The sequence below is a fragment of the Onychomys torridus genome, chromosome 15 (genome assembly GCF_903995425.1).
Source record: "Onychomys torridus chromosome 15, mOncTor1.1, whole genome shotgun sequence".
NCBI lineage: Eukaryota > Metazoa > Chordata > Mammalia > Rodentia > Cricetidae > Onychomys > Onychomys torridus.
Window position 1 is genome coordinate 20,443,531 of NC_050457.1, and position 20,626 is coordinate 20,464,156.

The 20,626-nt window shown below is 36.9% G+C and overlaps 1 protein-coding gene across 1 annotated transcript in view; it reads left to right on the forward strand.

Moving 5' to 3' along the window:
• Ankrd31 (ankyrin repeat domain 31) overlaps positions 1-20,626 on the forward strand; it is a 158,760-nt gene that overhangs the window by 43,403 nt on the left and 94,731 nt on the right. The window contains exons 6-9 of the mRNA XM_036207173.1: positions 1,254-1,297; positions 7,513-8,100; positions 10,731-10,993; positions 11,481-11,557. Coding sequence (XP_036063066.1) covers positions 1,254-1,297; positions 7,513-8,100; positions 10,731-10,993; positions 11,481-11,557 — 972 coding nt within the window. The remainder of the gene's footprint in view (positions 1-1,253; positions 1,298-7,512; positions 8,101-10,730; positions 10,994-11,480; positions 11,558-20,626) is intronic.

Below are 20,626 nucleotides of genomic sequence, written 5' to 3' on the forward strand. Positions count from 1 at the left end.
AAACTCAAATACTATTTGAAACATCAGTGAGTTGTGAGTTCTACTCAACTATATCAGATTTCTTTTTCCTGGATGGTAAAATGAAGGTAGAAGGCAGAAGGGATGTGGAGTAGGAGGGAAAAAAAAGCATCCTTTGCTGGATCTTTCTTCAACCTAACTTGGTGTGAATTGCTTTGATATAGCTCCACTTAGAGGAGCTAGGCTGAAATTAGAACTTAGATGATTCCCCTGATTCCTCTTGGCCCTACGTGAGGTGTTCACATCTAACTCCAGATAGCTTGAATTCATTTAAGCTGTATTACAGAGGAAGTGATAACTCTGAGAAAGTAGCTTTAAAGTCTTCTTATGTAGTTATAAATACTTAGAATAATGCAACAGAAATAGAGAGGTTTGTTTCTAGCTAAACTAATTTCAAGTAGTTACAATTCTGTTTGGATTCACATTGTTTACTGATCTAATTGGTAGTTAAACCTGAGAATAGAGCCTAAAAAATGAGGTAGACTAACGTTTCATGTAATAGCCAACTTTATTCAGAGTATCAGGCAGTTTATACCCTGAGGGTTAAGAAAGGTCACATGAGACCTTTATATACAAACTGTATATAACCACAAGAACAAGCTGCATGTAGCATTATATGTTTTTCCATAGAGACATACAAACAAATAACAATAGCCAGTTGTAATTAATAATCTGAAGTAAACTCACTCCTATCCCCTACACCTGGGAGGGGCCTGAAAGCATATTCCAAGAACAGTTCTGTGTTTTTGAAGAATTTCTCAACAAGCACTCAGAATTATTCTCACACTGATCCATTCTTGGACTGTATTCCGATACCACATATTTTTTTTCTTTTTCTCTTAAAATCTTATTTTTAATTTAATTTTATCTTTTTAGGAAATGAAAAATAAAAGTGTCTAATGTAACCCTGGTTAGTCTTGAACTCACTATGTAGCCTACAATGACTTTAAACTTGTGACCCCTCTCCTGAGTGCTCCCAGTTTAAGGGATACTCGGGATAGAACCCAGGGCAAGCAGTCTACCAGGTGAGCTACATTCCCAGCCCAAGAGATGAAGAATTTTATTATTTTCAAAATAATAATAAGCTTACAGCAATAAATTGATAATACTATAAAATGTTTGCTATGTCTGTTGAGTTATTTAAGAAAGCTCAAGTTTTATAATTATAAAATGCTGATTGAAAAGGGCTTTGTGGTTTACTAAAGCTATAATAAATACATATTGTTCTCTTCAAGGTCCTGAAGCTGAAAATTATGAAAATGTGCCACATCCAGAAAAGGTTGGTTTATATAACCAAGATTGGCTGTGTAGATTGTGGGTTTAGTTTTTAAAAATCATGTTGATTAAAGTTTCATGCTCATTTAGATTCTCCAGTAGGCAGCAATCTGACTAAATCACATCCTTAGCTAGAAACTATTCTTTTTATAATATTTTTTAAATTATAATATAATTACATTATTTCTCCTTCCTTTTCCCCCCCAACCTTTCCCATGCACTCCACTCATTTTCTCTCAAATTCATGGCCTCTTTTTTTTTTTTAATTGTCTTTACATATATGCAGGCCTGTAATCCCAACACTCAGAAGGGTCAGAAATTATAAGTTCTAAGTCGTGTGTGTGTGTGTGTGTGTGTGTGTGTGTGTGTGTGTGTGTGTGTTCCTGTGTGTGTAAATACAGCTTGCTCAGTTCGTATAATGTACATGACCTCAGAGATGGCTGCCCTGCAGAAGACCATTTCTTCCACTCTCAGCATTCCCAGTTGTCTATAGTCCCTTGTTTAGGATTGACACCCCACAAACTGTCCCCTTCCACATTAACCTGTTCAGTCGTGTCGTCACTGTTCAGATCTTCTTGATGAGAATTAATGGGTGTAGTCTTTCTGACATTCAGAGGAGACAGTCACAGCAAACTGCCTGTGCCTCTGGCTTTTACGCTCTTTCTGCCCTCTCTTCTGCACTGATCCATGAGTCATCAGTGCAGGAGTTGTCTTGTAGATCTACTGGTTGGGCCTGGGAATACACACTCTCCTGTTCACTGCAGTTTGATCAGTTGTGTTTTTCTGTAATTTTCTCCTTCTGTTGCAAAGAGAAATTTTCTTGATGAGAGGTGAGAATTATGGTAAATATTTAGAATGTGGTTAGGAATTATGCTGGTTTAGTGAAGTGGAAGTTGTAGGTTCACATCTGAGTTCCATGACCTCACTATACTTAGATGATTGTAGGTTTCCAGTACCAAGCATGGTTTCCCTCTTATTCAGTGGGTCTTATGTCCAACTAGAGAGTTGTTGGCTACTGCCAAGTTATGAATGCCACTATTGCATCCTTGGGGTTATTTTGTCATGATGTTTATTTTTATGACATAGCTGTCATAGCTGGGAAGGATTATTGGTTCCTTCCCTGACTTGTAATTTTGCATGGTGCTTTCTGGTACCATAAAAGGTAGTCTTCAGGGCGGAAAAACATTCTCTAAAAATGTGTTCATGTATTCTTCCTTATCTTTAATACTTTTAGTAATTTTCTGATCTGTGTTCCTTACCCACTACTACAAGTCTCTTATTCTTTGTTTAGAGAAATGTACAATTTGTTATTATGTATGCTTACATGATGGAACATAATCCTGTTCTTGTTTTTAATGTCAGCCTCATTTCTTTAGTATTCCAAGCTTGCTTTCTCATCATCCTGTTGCTAATGTTTGTCAAGGGCCTGCTTTGTCTTTGCTTTCTACTTGGTGATGTGAACTGGCTCTGCCCACAGTAAACTCAACACTCTCTTTCAGGATATCAAGAAGTTATGAACCTTCCCAGGCCCTCCCTATCTTACCTGACTGTATCACTTCATCTGTATCTTCTATATAACCAGTTACCAAGCTTTTCTGCTGAAGTTAGGAGCCAGAAGGCAGGGAAGTGGGCATAAAATTTGGACTGGATATGACTTCAAGGGTAACTCTTGTTTACATCTATAATGTACAGACAGATACATGTTTCAGAGAGTTACTGTGAGACCAGGAGCAATGATGACTTCTGACCTGGCACCTAGTTGTGTCTGAATAAGTACTGTTATCCTTTCCCTCCTTCATAAGTCATTCATTTATGCCTCAACTCCTTCCTTGTCTTTGGATCTGTGTCAGGGAATATTGACTGAAGTAAATGTTTCTTCTCTGATACTTGTTTTTCACTGGCTATATCAATATTTCCTAATAGATCATATGAAAACATTTTTAATAAAACAATTGGAGAGTATTGTTTCAGATATTTACCACATATATTTTGAAAAAAATTTGTGGGAAAGTAACTTGTTTAATTTTGTCTCACAAAAATTTATCAGCAAAATCAGTAAACTCTGTATTGCCTCCCCTTCTCTGAAGGTTAGTGACTCTTATGGAGCTGTTGCTTGGTACACCTTCATATCTTGAATTTAATAAACATAAAAGAACTTTAAGTAGCAGGGAACCCTTGAGATGTGAATCAAATAATGAATAGGATACAGTTCTTAGATTTCTTCTAAATTATCTTACAAAAATTATAGTTAGGAGAGTTGGCTTTGAAGAAGAGCTGGTTCCAGCAGTTTTGTGTGGTGTTCTGTGAGTCCTTCTGTAGAGAGCTGAGCAAAGAGCATGACTGAGCTGGGAACCCATGATTTGAATGCAGTGACTTATAATGATGTGCATGTCAAGATCACTCAGGAAGAGTGGGCATTGATGGATCCTTCACAGAAGAATCTCTGCAAAGATGTGATGCTGGAGACCTATATGAACCTCATTGCTATAGGCATAAAAGAAGTTATACTACAGAGAAAACACATGAATATACTGAGTGTGGTAAAGCATTTGAATGTCATAGTTATCCTCAAAGGCATGAAAAAAACACATACTGGAGAGAAATCATATGAATATAATCAATGTGGTAAAACCTTTGCACAACACAGTCATCTTCACAGGCATGAAACTACACATATCTTTAAAAAACCTTTTGTATGTAATCAAAGTGGCAAAACCTTTACTCATTGGAAAGTTCTACAATTAGATAGAAGAAAACATTCTGGAGAGAAACCATATGAATGTAAACAATGTGGTGAAACCTTTGCAGAGTCCAGTCACCTTCAAGTACATAAAAAAACACATACTGGAGAGAAACCCTATGAATTTAATCAGTGTGGTAAAGCTTCTACACATCAAAATGGTCTTCAAATGCATGAAAGAACACATACTGGAGAGAAACCCTATGAATGTAATCAATGTGCTAAAGCCTTTGCTCGACACAGTGCTCTTCAATTGCATGAAAGAACACATACAGGGGAGAAGCCTTATGAATGTAAACAATGTGGTAAAGCCTTTGCTCAACACAATAATCTTCAATTACATGAAAGAACACATACTGGAGAGAAACCCTATGAATGTAATCAGTGTGGTAAAGCTTTTGCTAATTACAGTCATCTTCAAAGGCATGAAAGATCACATACTGGAGAGAAACCCTATGAATGTAATCAATGTGGTAAAGCCTTTACTCAACATAATAATCTTCAATTACATGAAAGAACACATACTGGAGAGAAACCCTATGAATGTAATCAATGTGCTAAAGCCTTTGCTCAACACAGTGCTCTTCAATTGCATGAAAGAACACATACTGGAGAGAAACCCTATGAATGTAATCAGTGTGGTAAAGCTTTTGCTCATCATAGTCATCTTCAAAGGCATGAAAGAACACATACTGGGGAGACACCTTATGAATGTAATCAGTGTGGTAAAACTTTTGCTCATCACAATCATCTTCAAAGGCATGAAAGAACACATACAAGAGAAAAACCCTATGAATGTAATCAGTGTGGTAAAGCTTTTGTTTTTCATAGTACTCTTCAAAAGCTTGAAAAGAACACATACTGGAGAGAAATCCTATGAATGTAATCAGTGTGGTAAAGCTTTTGCTAATCACAATTATCTTCAAAGGCATGAAAGAACACATACTGGATTGAAACCATACAATTCTAATCAGTGTGGTAAAGCCTTTGTACATCACAACACTCTCCAATTTCATGAAAAAAACACATAATTGAGAAGAACCCCATGATTTCAAACAGTGTGGTAAAGCCTTTGCACAGCCTAGTCATCTTCAAGTATATAAAAAACACATACTAGAGAGAAACCCTATGAATATAATCAATATGGTAATATCTTGTCAAAACACAAAGTAACCCTGTAACTGTAAAACACTTAATGTGGAATTGGTCTCCTAAAGCCTTTCCATATAACATTATACTTTGAAGATCTGAAAGAAACTCATACCAAAGGAAATCTGAATATATATGAATTGTTACGATTTTTAGCCAACATACTTACATTCAATTTCTGAAAATTATTTCGGAAAAAAAATCTAAAATGTGTCAATAATCTGTTCAAGCATTATAATATCTCTATTTTCTTTACATATTTCAACTAATATGGAGAAAAGTTCTATGAATTTAAATGATAAATAACACTTTTAGATTTCATATTTCTGTTCGAATACATGAGATAATGAATTCTGATCTAAAATTTCATAGATATGCCTTTTCTGTTGCTTTGATAATAGATCATATCTATGTGAACTTAGAAAAGTGTATAATTTGGCCCTGGGTTCCACAGCAACACATGAACCTCTTAAAAGTGGCATGGAAACAAGTGTCAGATATGGCAGCTAAAACAGGTAGCTAAGAATTCACCTTTTTGTCCTGCAGCATAAAGCAAAAAGTGTAAATTGGAAATGGTATGCAGATGTATATTCTCAAGCCAACCGTCATGACTGATTCTTCCAGAAGGGTACCATTTTCTAAATCTTCTCAAATGATATCACAGACTGAAAATGATAGATTACCCAGACTTCAAGATTTCATGCTTGCTTTCTTTACATGGACCAATTCATGATAGAGAAAAACTGTGTAATCATTTAGATGCCTCAAAACCCATGTTACCAGAATAATAGAAAAATACTCATGATTGAAAATTAGTTGGTTTTTATTTTAATTAATTATGGTGTGTGTGTGTGTGTGTGTGTGTGTGTGTGTGTGTGTTCTGCATATATGTATGTGTATTCTGGTTCCCAAGAAGTTTAGACCCTTCAATCTTCTTGTTGCAAGAATAACTAGAAGTCATCCAAAACCTGATCTTGGTCCAGGAAATGAACTTGTGTTAAAGGTTTGGCCATGTCTCTATCCCTGTCAATATTTTAAAGCTTTTTATATCATCTTGATGTCAGGAAATAGATACTCATATAAAAGAAAACACTATTTATGTAAACAATTTGGTTAAGACTTTCGACAACACAGTTGTTTTCAGTTTTAATGGAAAAAAACTTGTTTTTTTATAGCTTTGATGTAAGTAAATTATTAACCATGTTCACTAAAGACTGATGTGAAAATCCCATTGTGGCCTCTCTTTTGCAATATGTGAGTAAGGTATTGAAGTGTGGGATATGTGTGGCAACTTCAATTAGTAAAGTTTATTTTGTGGTCCTTATAAAAAATTATAGTTAGTATTACAGATAAATAAAGGCATCTTCTTAGGCTCTGTATGCTATAGACAGGGGATAAATGGTAGCAGATAGAATATGTTAATTTTTTACTTCTTTTATTCAATTTAGAACAAATTATCAGCAGGCTAAGGAGATGATAATGCATCCTTTGAGACAGGCAGTAGACTGGTGAGGAACAGGCAAAGTGAAAACTATAAATTTCAATACCTACAGTGTATGTTGTTTTCCTGAGTAGCATAGCAGCTGATCTAGGTAGCAGCTTTGAGAGGGATTCTAATATTGGGTGTTGGGAACTTTGTAAGAACAAGCACAACCTGTTAGGTTATTATTTCCTTTGAAAATAATGCACTGGGAAACTTGTGTTTTGTGTTATTCTCTTTAAAACAATAAAAATCTGAAGTTATTAATTTAGAGTGAGGACTCATAAAATTTCATAAAATTGCTCTTTAATTTCTGCTATTTCCCCTTCTGATTTCCAGTCCTTTTCATCTTCTTATTTCATATTAGCATATTAATTCAAAGGTGAAATGATAAGAATTATGTAATTTTTGACTGATAGAAATATTAGGAAAGAGGCCTGGAGAGACGGCTCAGCTGTTAAAGGCTAGGCTCACAACCAAAAATGTAAGAAATATTTGGAAAGAAAGAATTTTATATCTTTACTTAAGATGTGAAGTATTGAGATCATTTATTAATTTAACTAGCCAGGGCATCTGTCTCTTTTGTTGGAACAGATAATTAAAGCTTAGTTGAAGAGATAATTTGCCATCTGTGGTCCAGCCAATGTCACTCATGGTCCATTTATCCACTCTTGATTAAATGTTTAACCATGTATCCAGGTATTACTGATTTCATATAGGGAAGTAGTAAAGAATATTCTTTTTATTTATGAATGAAGTAGACAGCTGGTAAAAATACATTACTAACAAAATGAGTATAAAACTGATTTTTAATTTTAAATGTTGGCTTTGTGTTTTCTGTAACACACAGGAATTAAGTGAAAACACAGATTCCCCTGAAACTAGTCTTCTCTTAGGTACTTCACTTATGGCATCTGAGTTGGTTATGCCAAAGGAGAAATCATTAGCAGAGCCAGTGAAGACCTTAGCTGTACCAAATACATTTTCTGAACCTGGAAAGGATGTAACACCGACCATGACATCTAAAGAAACCAAAGATGAAGAAAGCTCTCTTGAAACATTTGTGTCTGCTTTAGAAAGGTTAATAGAATCACCAGAAGGCACCCAAGAAGAAACACTGCTTGAAATAATGAATGACTTTGATCCTCAAGAGTTGATGAACCCATTGAGCAACTCCTTGAGCTCTCTTTCAGTCCCTTTGAATACCTTATCAGCATCTTATAGAGATGTACTAGAAAACACGAAGGATGAGGCTGCATTGCCTGCTGAATTGCTGGCAACAATCAACACATTACTAGGTGCTGATGTAGGACCTGGACCTGTAGGACCCATCTGTCAAGGACCAGAGAAAAGCAGCAGTGCTAGTGATGGAAATGGATGTTTAGCAGTGCAGCCTACCATGTCTCAGATAGATGAAGACTGCACCCAAATAGCACAGGTGAATTAAGTCTCTTTCCTATCCTACCATTTAAACAGTTCAGGCTATCTAGGTTGTGGAACAGCCATCTGTCAGTAGGACAAGTGGATGCGCACAGTATAAATATCTGAGTCTAACTTTTATAGTGACCTATTACAATCTTCATTGTGCTAAGTTCAAATCATCTCACCAGATATCAACATCTGGAAGATTGTGTAATTTTCGCACATAGATTGCTCCTTTTAGAAGTACTAGAGTTTACAAGAGATTAAGTTAAAATTGTTTCCTCCCATCATACATAAAAAAGTTGGACGGTGGTGGCGCATGCCTTTAATCCCAGCACTCGGGAGGCAGAGCCAGGTGGATCTCTGTGAGTTTGAGGCCAGCCTGGGCTACCAAGTGAGTTCCAGGAAAGGCACAAAGCTATACAGAGAAACCCTGTCTTGAAAAACAAAAAAACAAAACAAAAAAGCATATCATTAGTTTTTTAGTATATAGAAAAGAGTTACTTACTAGAAAATTCTCTGTTGTTTAGAATATTACTATATTTAACCTGAGTTCAGAGTAGATAGAGAGTGCTGTAGTTGGACACAGCATAATTTGGGCTGCTAATTCTTAATTCTTAATTCTTCAGGAGAAGAATTAAGTCTTCTTTAAGCCCTACTTATTTGCCTTAAGTACATGAATAAAGTGCCAGATATAAGTTGTGCTTTTAGAATTCCTACATTATGCCCAGAGGCCCTATAGATGTGTGACCAGGGGCCAAGTTCCTTTTGCATGCTGAGAATTTGTATTCTCATTAATATAAAATCAAAAGCAAGTGTGATGGTATATACTTATAATACCAGCACTGGAGAGGCAGAGTCAGCTGTTTGGGAGTTCAAGGCTAGCATGTGGCCATAGCAACACCCTGTCTCAGATCAACCAAAACTAAAAGAACATATCAGACATTATAAGATTATATAATAGTATGGTAACAAAAGCCATTCAAAGATCCACTCTCTAAGCATCATTAACAGTTTGGTGTAGTTTCAGTTACTTTACTCCATGTAAATTTATTTTACTCAAATGAGACTGTATAATACATGATGCTTTGCAACTCATTTTTTAAATATAATACATGTTGCTTACCTTTTTCGTGTCAGGAGACTTAGCACTTTGAAATTAAATCTTTTAGGTTACTAAATTATATGTAAATGCATTATATAAATATAGTTTAATCAATTCATAATAATGGAAACTTAGATTCCCTTTTTATTTCTTCTTGGCTATTAACAAATTATTCCATCTATATCCCCAAGAAGATTTAGGGAAAACATGAGTTTATGTTGCAGCATGCAAACCTGGACTAATACTGATGTAGTCTGGCCAGCAACTTTCAGATAGACATTATGGGATTAAGAGGAGAAAGCGGGCCAGACACCTTTAATCCCAGCATTCTGAAGGCAGGGGCAGGTTGAGATCTGTGAATTTCAGCCTGGTCTATAGAGCAAGTTTCAGGATAGCCAAGACTACACAGAGAAACCCTGTCTTGAAAAATAAACAAACAAACAAAAACAGAAAAAGATATATTAATCATGCAGTTTTAAAGATGAGTAAACATTTCAGTGTTCTAGTATAAGAAGAAGGACTATGAGTAAAATGTAGAAAATAGAATTAATAGTGGTGAAGTAAGATAAATTTAGCAAGTCTTCAGGTTTAAGGAAAGAAACCCTTTAAACAGTAGAAAGGAAATTCACTTAGGATGAATCAAATTCAGTACTCTTACTCAGCTGTGATTAAAATATCGAAAAACCAAAAAAATTTCAATATTTTATTTTGAGAGGCTTTGCATCTGTATATATAAATGAGTTCCAGAAGTTTTAGCTGGTACATGTAAAATGTAAATGTCTTTGTAGAAGTTAGACCTATAGTAGAATGTCAAGGAGAAATTAGAATTCATGACATACTATTGACCTGTGACAGTGTGAAGTTATGTACTGCCTTGTTCTCTAGCTGTCATTGCTCTGTCACTGCGGTTCTAGGCTGCATAGACCATTCATCTGCTCTTGACTGGTCTTTACCTTGTTCTTATGGGTGTCTTCTTATTCCACACAACTTATTTCCTGCCAAATTAATGCACCAAAAGTGATCTTCTGGGGCTGGAGAGATGGCTCAGAGGTTAAGAGCACTGACTGCTCTTCCAGAGGTCCTGAGTTCAATAACCAGCACCCATTTGGTGGCTCATAACCATCTGTAATGAGATCTGGCACCCTCTTCTGTGTACATAATAAATAAACAAATCTTTTTTAAAAAGTGATCTTCTACTTTCTTGTAAGTTTTAAAGTTGAATATTGAGGAAAATAATTTTAAAGTCTTTCCTTTTTTTTTCCTTTGCCCAGGTCTCTCTATGAAGTCCAGGCTGGCCTCAAACTCACTAATCTGCCTCAGTTTTCCAAGTGCTGGGATTACAGACATGTGTCACCAAGACTAGCTGCCTATGATTTTCATAAGCTTAAAATACAATTACAGAATTTTTCATTATGTTCATACATGATTATGAGTTGATACACTTTCATTTTAAAGACATTTAGTTTTATCAGAGAAGAAGATAAATTTAATTTTTTGTTTTAATGTTTGAATTATTTATGGATATATGTATATCTTTATAGACTATAGAAGATCCAAAACCACTTAGATTACAAACAGTGGCTCATGGAAATGCCACCTCTTATGAGCAACTAAAGAATAAGGGAAATTCAGATCCTGTGGAACAGCCCTCTGTCCAGGAACCCCCACATGTCCTAAGAAGGTCATCAAGACTGGAAAATCTGAAAGCAAGCCGAGCTGTACTGAAGACACCAGAAACGATTTTACCCAAACCACTCAGTTATGAGGCTCGAATAGACAGCATATTTGCAACGGAGAGTTCCAGGTATGCCAGGAAATTGTATCTCTCTCACCAGATATACTGCAGATCTAATCGGGGAGGGGTGTTGGAGGGTGGTAGAGGCAGTGTCAGTTTACCCCAAGGAAAAAACCTTTTTATGTTGCTGTTTTTAATTACGCAGTTTTGATCAGTGCCCCACTATATAGCAAGTTCCTTTAACCCTCACACTCCTGCAGAGAGCCTGCCTCCTTTCCCTACAAGGCAAACAGTGAGGATAGTGACATGCCAGCTTGGGGATTGAAGGGCAGGAGCCTAGGAGTCCTCACGGGATTATCTCCCCCTCACCTAGGCCCCGTCCCATGTTCAAGTTGCTTTGTCAGTTGAGAATAACTCAGTAACTACCTTTGGGTTTTCGATATTTTGTCAAAATTTTCTGTGATTCTCCATGAATGATTTAAAAAAATTGCAATTATTTAATAAGTTCATTTTTTTTTTTTTAAAGAATGCAGGGTTCTGTTTTAATGACTGACAGTAAAGGGAAGAATATGCGTTCATCCAGATTCAAGAGTGAACAGATCAGGAAAAACGAACAACTTAAAATAAAAAATGGTGAGACATATTTTGAATATTTCTTCATTCCTTTAAGTAGCTTATAGAAACAGAACTGAAGTAGAACAATTTATAATATGATCTCAGTTGTATTGATGAGTTAACAAATTCAGTGATGGTAAGACTTCCCACTAGCACACATAGCTTAGTAGTAGCATAAGTGGGATTTGAACTTAAACAGCTTCCGGGGTAGTATTACTTTCTATACTTTCTGCTATAGAGAGTAGCTAGTATCAGAATACTTTCACATTTGAGTGTATGGCTAACACAGCAAAAACCTGACAGTGCATACCAAAAACAGGAGTAGAGAAAAGGAGAGGGCACATTACTGATTAACAAACTAATTGTCATTAACTTGTTCTTTTTCTATATAAGCCATAGGATTGAATTTAAAAGTTCTTATTTCAATAAAATAATATAGAAACACTGATTAAAAGTAATAGTGGACTTGACAAAATTGAAATATGGGCTATAGATTGTATCTGTTTGAGTTTTCTGAATGTGAAAATAATACTCTCGATTATATAAGAGAATGATTATATTCTTAGGAAATACATGTTAAGTATTAGTTATAAAAGGTATGGCATAAAAAGTTACTCATTATCATCCCATCTATCTTTCTATGTATAGCAGATAGATAGATAGATAGATAGATAGATAGATAGATAGATAGATAGACAGAAAGAAAGAAAGAAAGAAAAATAGATAGGATAGATGAAAATGATTTACAGTTGTGACAAACTGCTAACATTGACTGCTTATTTTTCTTTTCTACTCAGATCAAACTCAGGGCTTCAAACGTTAGGCAAGCACTCCACTTGGCTATATCTTTAGACCCTTTATTCTCTTTACATACTTTTTTCTGATAGCCTGAAATTATTTCAAAATAAAATACAGAAAAATTCAATAAACTGAAAAAAAACAAAAGCTAATATCATATATCAACTAAATAAACAGTATAAGAGAAGATTATATACAATTATAATTATAGTTCTGTAAAAGTAAGGAAGATACACTTATGACAGTAAAGCCTATGTCAGCCTATAAGAAGAGGGTTTAAAATTTCTTCTCAGGGACAAAAAGGAGACTGGAAAAAATGAAAACAAGAAACTCGTTCTCAGTTAGATTTAGAACTTAAGAAACTTTCTTCTCTCAGTTACTTCGTAAGTGCATGGGATCTCAATCAAAAGTAGGTTTGGGGCCTGGGGAAGTAGCTCAGGCAGTAAGGTGCTTGTCAAATCTGAGAACCTGACTTTAATTTCCAGCTCTGTGGTAATTTAAATAAGAATGGTCCTCATAGGTTCTTGTATTTGAATGTTTAGACACCAGGGAGTGGAACTGTTTGAAAGGATTAGGAAATGTGGCCTTGTTGGAGGAAGTGTGTCTATGGGGGTGGGCTTTGAGGTTTCCAATGCCCACACCAGGTACAGTCCTCCCACCCCCACCTGAGGATGTAGCTCTCAGCTACTCCTCCAGCGTCATGTATGTTGCCATGCTCCTGTCATGATGATAATGGACTGAACCTCTGAAATCGTTAACTGCTTTGTTTTGTAAGTGTGTTCTTGATTGTAGTACCTCTTCTCAGCAGTACAATAGTAACTAAGACAAGGCCATTAAAAAAGAGAGAAACAGTAGCACATTCTCGTAATCATAGCACTTGGACAAGGAGAGTCAGGAAGATTTGTGGGTATTGATGGCCAGCTAGTTTGGTCAAATCCATGAGCTAGAGGTTCAGTGAGAAGCTCTGTCTCAAAACTGAGTGAATAGACCCTTGATATTGACCTCTGTGTGGCCTCCATGAACACCTGCACATATCTACACATATATCACACGTTGACAGACAAACATGCAAACACACAAAACCATATAGGGATGTGTTTGTGTATTGCATGCATATGAGTGTGTTGATATGTGTGCCTGTGCATATGCATGAAGAAGCCAGAGCAGGACATTGGGTGTTTTGCTACACCACTCTCCACATTATTTACCTGAGACAGAATCTTTTACTGGAATCTTGCTGTTTTAGCTAGAATAGCTGATCTACCTTCTCTTGCTTCCTAATGGTGGGTTTCTGGCCTGTGCAGCTGTGCCTGTCTTTTTATATGGATGCTAAGGACTTGAACTCAGGTATCATGCTTACAGAATAAGTATACCCATTGAATAATCTCTCCTACATACATAGAGTTTTGTCTGCTTGTTTATTGTTTTATTATTTTAACAGGACTACAGAGTAGCTATCAGACTACTATAAAATGACACTAAATTTCAGGTAGAAAAGTAAGTATAAAAAAAAAACAGCAAAAATATTCAGAAAAATTAAAGCAGAGATAGTGTGGTTAAGAATCTGTTCTGTGTAAATCATAACATTTTAGAAAGCCACTGAAATTAAAGTAATTTCCATGTCAGAGGAACAACAGATATATAGATATAGATATAGATATAAATATATATGTAATGAAATAGAAGTTTTAGATTTGAAAAGCAGATACATTGGAAATACGACAGTGATGAGTGATAAAGACCATACATATCTCAAAGTGTTCGTAAAAAGAACTAAGTGTTACATATAACAACCATTATTCTAAATTGAATTTCTAGCCAGGCGGTGGTGGCATATGCCTGTAATTCCAGCACTCGGGAGGCAGAGGCAGGTGGATCTCTGAGTTCGAGGACAGCTTCGTCTATAAAGCGAGTTCCAGGACAGCCTCCAAAGCTACAGAGAAACCCTGTCTTGAAAAAAAAAAAAACAAAAAACAAACAAACAAACAAATAAACAAACAAAAAAACCCTAAATTGAATTTCTGGCTGATCAAAGGTTTAAGTGAAAACATTCTGGAAGAGAACAGATGTGAATTGTTTTGTTATCTTAATATTGAAAAATCCAATGTCCTTTTATTTGTTTCTTTGTTTAATGTCCTTTTAGAGAATTATTCAAAGAACTAAGGTATGAGGGAAAAGAATAACACTGAATATATACATTTAAACATTTTTAGGTATATATTCTAAAGAAGATGCAATATGAAACAGGAGAGCTACCAGTAATGTAACATAAAGGTTTAAATGCACTCATAAGGAACAAACTCCTAGGAAACAATAAGAACAAGGAAGAGGGAAGATGTGTCTGTGATCTTGATAGTGATTTTCACAAGTATATCCTTGTCTCTAAACTCACTTGAGTTGTATACATTAAATAGTACAATTTTTATAAGTCAAAATACTAATACCTAAAATCTTTACTGCTGATAACTGGCTTTAAATTTGAAAATTACTCACTGCAACTTACATTAACAATCTAAAAAGGAACAACTGTATAAATCTTTTCAACAGATGTAAAGAGAGAGTTTGATAACATCAAACATCACTTCTAGTTAAAAATTTCAGTAAACAGGGATAGAGGAGAATATCTTCAACCTGACAGAGGACATCTCTAAAATCATAGAACTATTCATTGATAAAATAATAAATGCTTTCTTTCTGTCTTGATTAAGGTTTCTGTTGCTGGGACAAAGCACTGGGATCAAAATCAACTTGAGGAGAGGGTTTTACTCTCTTTTGTTTTATTTTCTCATGAACAATTCTCAAGTGACAATCTATTACTAAGGGAGGTCAGGGTAGGAACTCAGGGAAGGAACCTGGAATCAGGAACTGAAGCAGAACCTTGGAGAAACTGTGATTGCTATCTTGTTCCCAGGGGCTTGTTCAGCTTGCTTTCTTTTGCAGTACAGAACCACCTACCCAGGGGTGGGTGGGATCACCCACAGTGAATTAGGCCCTCCCACGTCAATCAGTCAAGAAAATGTCCCATAGACTTGCTCACAGGGTAATTTGGTAGGGCCATTTTCTCAACTGAGATTCCCCCTTCCAAATGACTAACTTATGTAAAGTTGATAAAAAATAAATAAATAACCAGGATATCCCCAAGTACCATTAACAAAAGTATCTATTCTCATCACTTCTGTCGAACATTGTGAAGTTCTAGCTAATTATTATGTAAAAAAACAAAAAGCAATACCATTAGCAAGAAGTAAGTGTATTTAGTCACAAACACAATCATCTGTGTCAACAATTTGATGGAATCTATGATAAAAGCTACTTTACCTCTTTAACTATAAGCTAAAATAAGCTATTCTTCCTTCAGTTGCTTTTGGTTAGGGTATCTTACCATAGCAACGGGAAAGCAAGCAATACAGCTACTGTCATTTAGTTTAGCAAAGTTGAAGGACACAAAATGTGCAAATGTCTTTGTATTTTATAGCAATAAATAAATAAAATTTGAAAACTGTCATTATAATAGCAAAATGTGTATTTAGGAAAAAGTTTTATAAAAAAATCTCAGCTCACTAAAGCCTACAAAATCAAACAAAACCTAGAGAAATCAAAAGAAAATTAGATGGAGAGACATGGACTATCATTATATTGTAGTGTTACTTCTGAAATGTATGGTGTGTATATAATCCTAATCAAAACCCACAACCCATGCAGAGACTGTTTTGTCTTTTCTTCCCTCCCCCTTCCTGCCATCCCTGTGTGTGTGTGTGTGTACACAGTCGTAGGCAGGGGAGAAAGGCGCACATGTGAGGTACATGTCAAGGCCAGGGGACAACCTCTCACTGGCCTGGAACTTGCCTGATAAAGCTAAGTTGGCTGGCTAGCAAGCCCCTGAGGATCCCTGCTCTCTACCTTCTTGGATTAACTCAGGTTCTTGTGCTTGCTAGGCAAACACTGCTGACTGAAACATCATCCCAGACCTCTCTCCTGTCTCCCCTACCCTCCTCTCTTTTCTCCTCATCTCTCTCTTTCCTTCCTTCCATAAAATTACTATGAGTCAGTTGCTTTTTAAGTGCAAAGGACCCACAATAGCAAAATGACTGAAAATAAAATTTGAGAGCTAACCTGATCAGGCTTCAGGAATTTTATAGCTATAATAATAAAAATAGCATGACCTTGTCATCAGTGGGGAAATGGATCAAGGAAATTAAATACAGTCTGGAAATAAACCCATACACATGCAAAACTGCCTTTTCTGGAGTGGAAGGAAATGTGGAAACAAGTGGATATCCATACACAACAAAATATCACTGCTTGTGTGTTTTAAAAATAGTGTTGAGTTTTACTTTGACAAGTTACATGAAGATTAACTTTTCAATACTTTGTCAAGATTTTGATAGGCAAGTGTAGTGCTGGGCCCTGGAGAAGGAGGGGTCATGAGAAATGACTATTCTGGGGCCCCTCTTAAATGCCCTAGATGTTCAGCAAGCTCCATATACTCAGACTGCTGGGAATGCAAATGTCTGTCTCCTAGCCCTGTGTGAGAACTGCAGTTTTCTACTTACTCATTAGTTGTGCTTGCCTAGCCTTACAGAAGAGGTTCCTCTTTGTGTATATGTGGGGGTGTATGCATGTGTGCATGTGTCTATGCAGGTATGCATGCCTATGTGTATGCATGTGGAGACCAGAGGATAATGTTATGTATCTTTGCCTGTTCACCACATTAATTTTTCACTTGATTTGATTCTGCTAACCCATCCCAGGCATATGCTACTGTGCCAGGCTTTTACATGGCTGCTAGGGACCCAAACTCAGGCTCTTACACTTGCATAGCAAGCTCTGGACACACTGAGCCATCTCCCCAGCCCAAGGTTCGTTCCTCTTATATGCAAGCAGTTTATTAAAACAATAACTCAAGGACCCTCTTAGGAAGATTTCTGGTACCTTTTCTTTATTTTCTCATCTATGGTATCCTGCTTGGCAAATTAAATTCTAGAGATAACAGCCTCCCCAAACTGATTCTGTTTTCTAAGGTTAATGAGGTCTCCTAACTTTGTAACACCCTTCCCCTGTACCATTGTGCTCTGAAAATTCATCTGAACAAAAAGCCATAAGGATCTTGGGACTCACTGCATTCATTTCCCTACATATAGGGTCATAGATCTAAATTGCCAGGCATACATATTATCTGGTAGGAGGATGTTTGTATTCTTTGGTATGAGGATAGTGATTGAAGTGGTCAGGCTAGCTCATGGCTCTCCTTCAGCCTTCCTTCCTAATGGGTTATAGGACTGTGCCCATTTCTGTTTCGTCATTATCAAGTTCATAGATGGGAGAGCTTGCCTAGATCAGAGTTGGAAAAGCCTCCTTCTGCCTTCTTTCCTGCTGGGTTACAGGGCTCTGTCCATGACTGCTTCACCATTACCCAGTTCTTCTCTTGGGGGTTTGGCTAGATCAAAATTGGGAAAGCTATCATCAAAACTATCTTGAAATTTAGGAAATCCATTGAGTATCACCCCCGAGAAGTGCCTGGATATAGAAAATACATGTAAGAAGTTAGTTTTAGTGTTTTAAGAGACACAATTGAGAGTTGGTGCTTGGGTTGTATCTTCTGGAAATTTGCTGTAATTGTGTCTATCATGACTTAGCAAATCAAAACTATTGCATAAATGGAGATTGTCATTTTTTCTTTAACTTGAGGCTAGTTATTTTTTATTAATGAGAAAATTTAGCAGAGCTGGAGAGATGGCTCAGCAGTTAAGGGCAGTGGCTGCTCTTCCAGGGAACCCAGGTTCAATTCCCAGGACCCACAGGGCAGGTTACATTTGTCTGTAACTCCAGTCTCAAGGGATCCAGTTCCCTCTTCTGGCCTCTGTAGGCATCAGGCACACAAGCACACAGACATACATGCTGGCAAAATACCCAAATTAAAAAAAAAATTAGAAAATTTAGCAATTCCAAAAATTCAGCTATTCTATTTCTGGTCTTGTTGGGGTTAGTTTTTTTTTTTTTTTCTTAATCTTACTCATATGGCACAGAAATATTCTAATAGCTTTAGAAGACACATTGTACTATAATATAAACTTACTTATTTTGTTTTGTTTTTTAGGTTTTTTTTTCTTATTAAGAAATTTTCTATTCATTTTACATACCAACCACAGATCCACCTCCCCTCCCTCCTCCTATCTCCCAGCCTTTCCCCCCCAACCCACCCCCTATTCCCACCTCCTCCTAGGCAAGGCCTCCAATGGAAAGTCAGCAGAGCCTGATATACTCAGATGAGGCAGGCCCAAGCCCCTCCCCCTGCACTAAGGCTGAGCAAGGCGTCCCACCATAGATAGTAAGCTCCAAAAAGCCCACTTATGCACCAGGAATGGGGCCTGATCCCACTAGCAGGGGACCCCATAAGCAGATCAAACCATACAACTGTCTTGCCTATGCAGAGGGCCTAGTCCAGTCCCATGGAGGTGCCACAGCTGTTGGTCCACAGTTCATGAATTCCCACTAGTTTGGTTTGGTTGTCTCTGTAAGTTTCCCTATCGTGATCTTGATGCCCCTTACTCATAGAATCCTTCTTCTTTATCTTCGACTGAACTCCTGGAGTTGGGCCTAGTGCTTGGCTGTGGATCTCTGTATCTGTTTCTATCAGTTACTGGATGAAGGCTCTATGATGACCAAGTATTCACCAATCTGATTATTGGGGTAGGCTTGTTTAGGCACCCTTTCCACTATTGCTAGTAGTCTAAGCTGGGTCATCCTTGTGGATTCCTGGGAACTTCCCTATCTCCATGATGTCTCCCTCTATCATGGTATGTATTTCATTGCTCTCCCATTCTGTCCATGTTCCAGCTTGACCATCCCGTTCCCTTATGTTCTCATCTCCCATCCTCTAGCCTCCATTGCCCCCCACCCCCAGTTTACTTATGGAGATCTCATCTATTTCCCCTTTCAGTGCTATCCATGCATCCCTCTTAGAGTGCTCCTTGTTACCTAGCTTCTCTGAAGCTGTGGGTTGTAGTCTGGTTATTCTTTGCTTTACATTTAGTATCCACTTATGAGTGAGTACATACCATGTTTGTCCTTCTGAGTCTGGATTACCTCACTCAGGATGATATTTTCTAGTCTCATCCATTTGCCTGGAAATTTCATGATGTCATTGTTTTTTTACTGCTGAGTAGCACTCCATTGTGTATATGTGCCACATTTTCTTAACCCATTCTTTGGTTGAGGGACATCTAGGTTGTTTCCAGGTTCTGGCTATTAAGAATGATGCTGCTATGAACATGGCTGAGCATGTGTGCTTGTGGTATGATTGAGCATTCCTTTGGTATATGCCCAAGAATGGTATTGCTGGGTCTTAAGGTAGATTGATTTCCAATTTTCTGAGAAACCACCACACTGATTTCCAAAGTGGGCTGTACAAGTTTGCATTCCCACCAACAGTGGAAGAGTGTTCCACTTGCTCCACATCCTCTCCAACATAACCTGTTTTCAGTGGTTTTGATCATAGCCATTCTGACAAGTGTAAGATGGTATCTCAGAGTTATTTTGATTTGCATTTCCATGATAACTAAGGATATTGAGCAATTCCTTAAATATCTTTTGGCCATTTGAGATTCTTCTTTTGAGAATTCTCTGTTTAGTTCTGTAGCCCATTTTTTAATTGGATTGTTTATTATTTTGATGTCTAGTTTTTTGAGTTCTTTATATATTTTGGAGATGAACCCTCTGTCAGATGTGGAGTTGGAGAAGATCTTTTCCTATTCTGTAGGCTGTTGTTTTGTCTTATTGCCTTAAAAAAGCTTCTCAGTTTCAGGAGGTCCCATTTATTAATTGTTGCTTTCAGTGTGTGTGCTACTGGTATTATATTTAGGAAGTGGTCTCCTGTGCCAATGCATTCAAGACTACTTCCTACTTTTTCTTCTATCAAGTTCAGTGTAACTGGCTTTATGTTCAGGTCTTTGATCCACTTGGACTTGAGTTTTGTGCATAGAGACAGATATGGATGCATTTGCAGTCTTCTGCATGTTGACATCCAGTTATGCCAGCACCATTTGTTGAAGATGCTTTCTTTTTTCCATTGTACAGTTTTGGCTTCTTTGTCAAAAATCAGGTGTTCATAGGTATGTGGATTAATGTCAGGATCTTCAATTCAATTCCATTGGTCCACATGTCAGTTTTTATGCCAATACCAAGCAATTTTTATTACTGTAGCTCTATAATAGAGCTTGAAGTCAGGGATCATGATGCCTCCAGAGGTTGCTTTATTATACAGGATTCTTTTAACTATCCTTGGTTTTT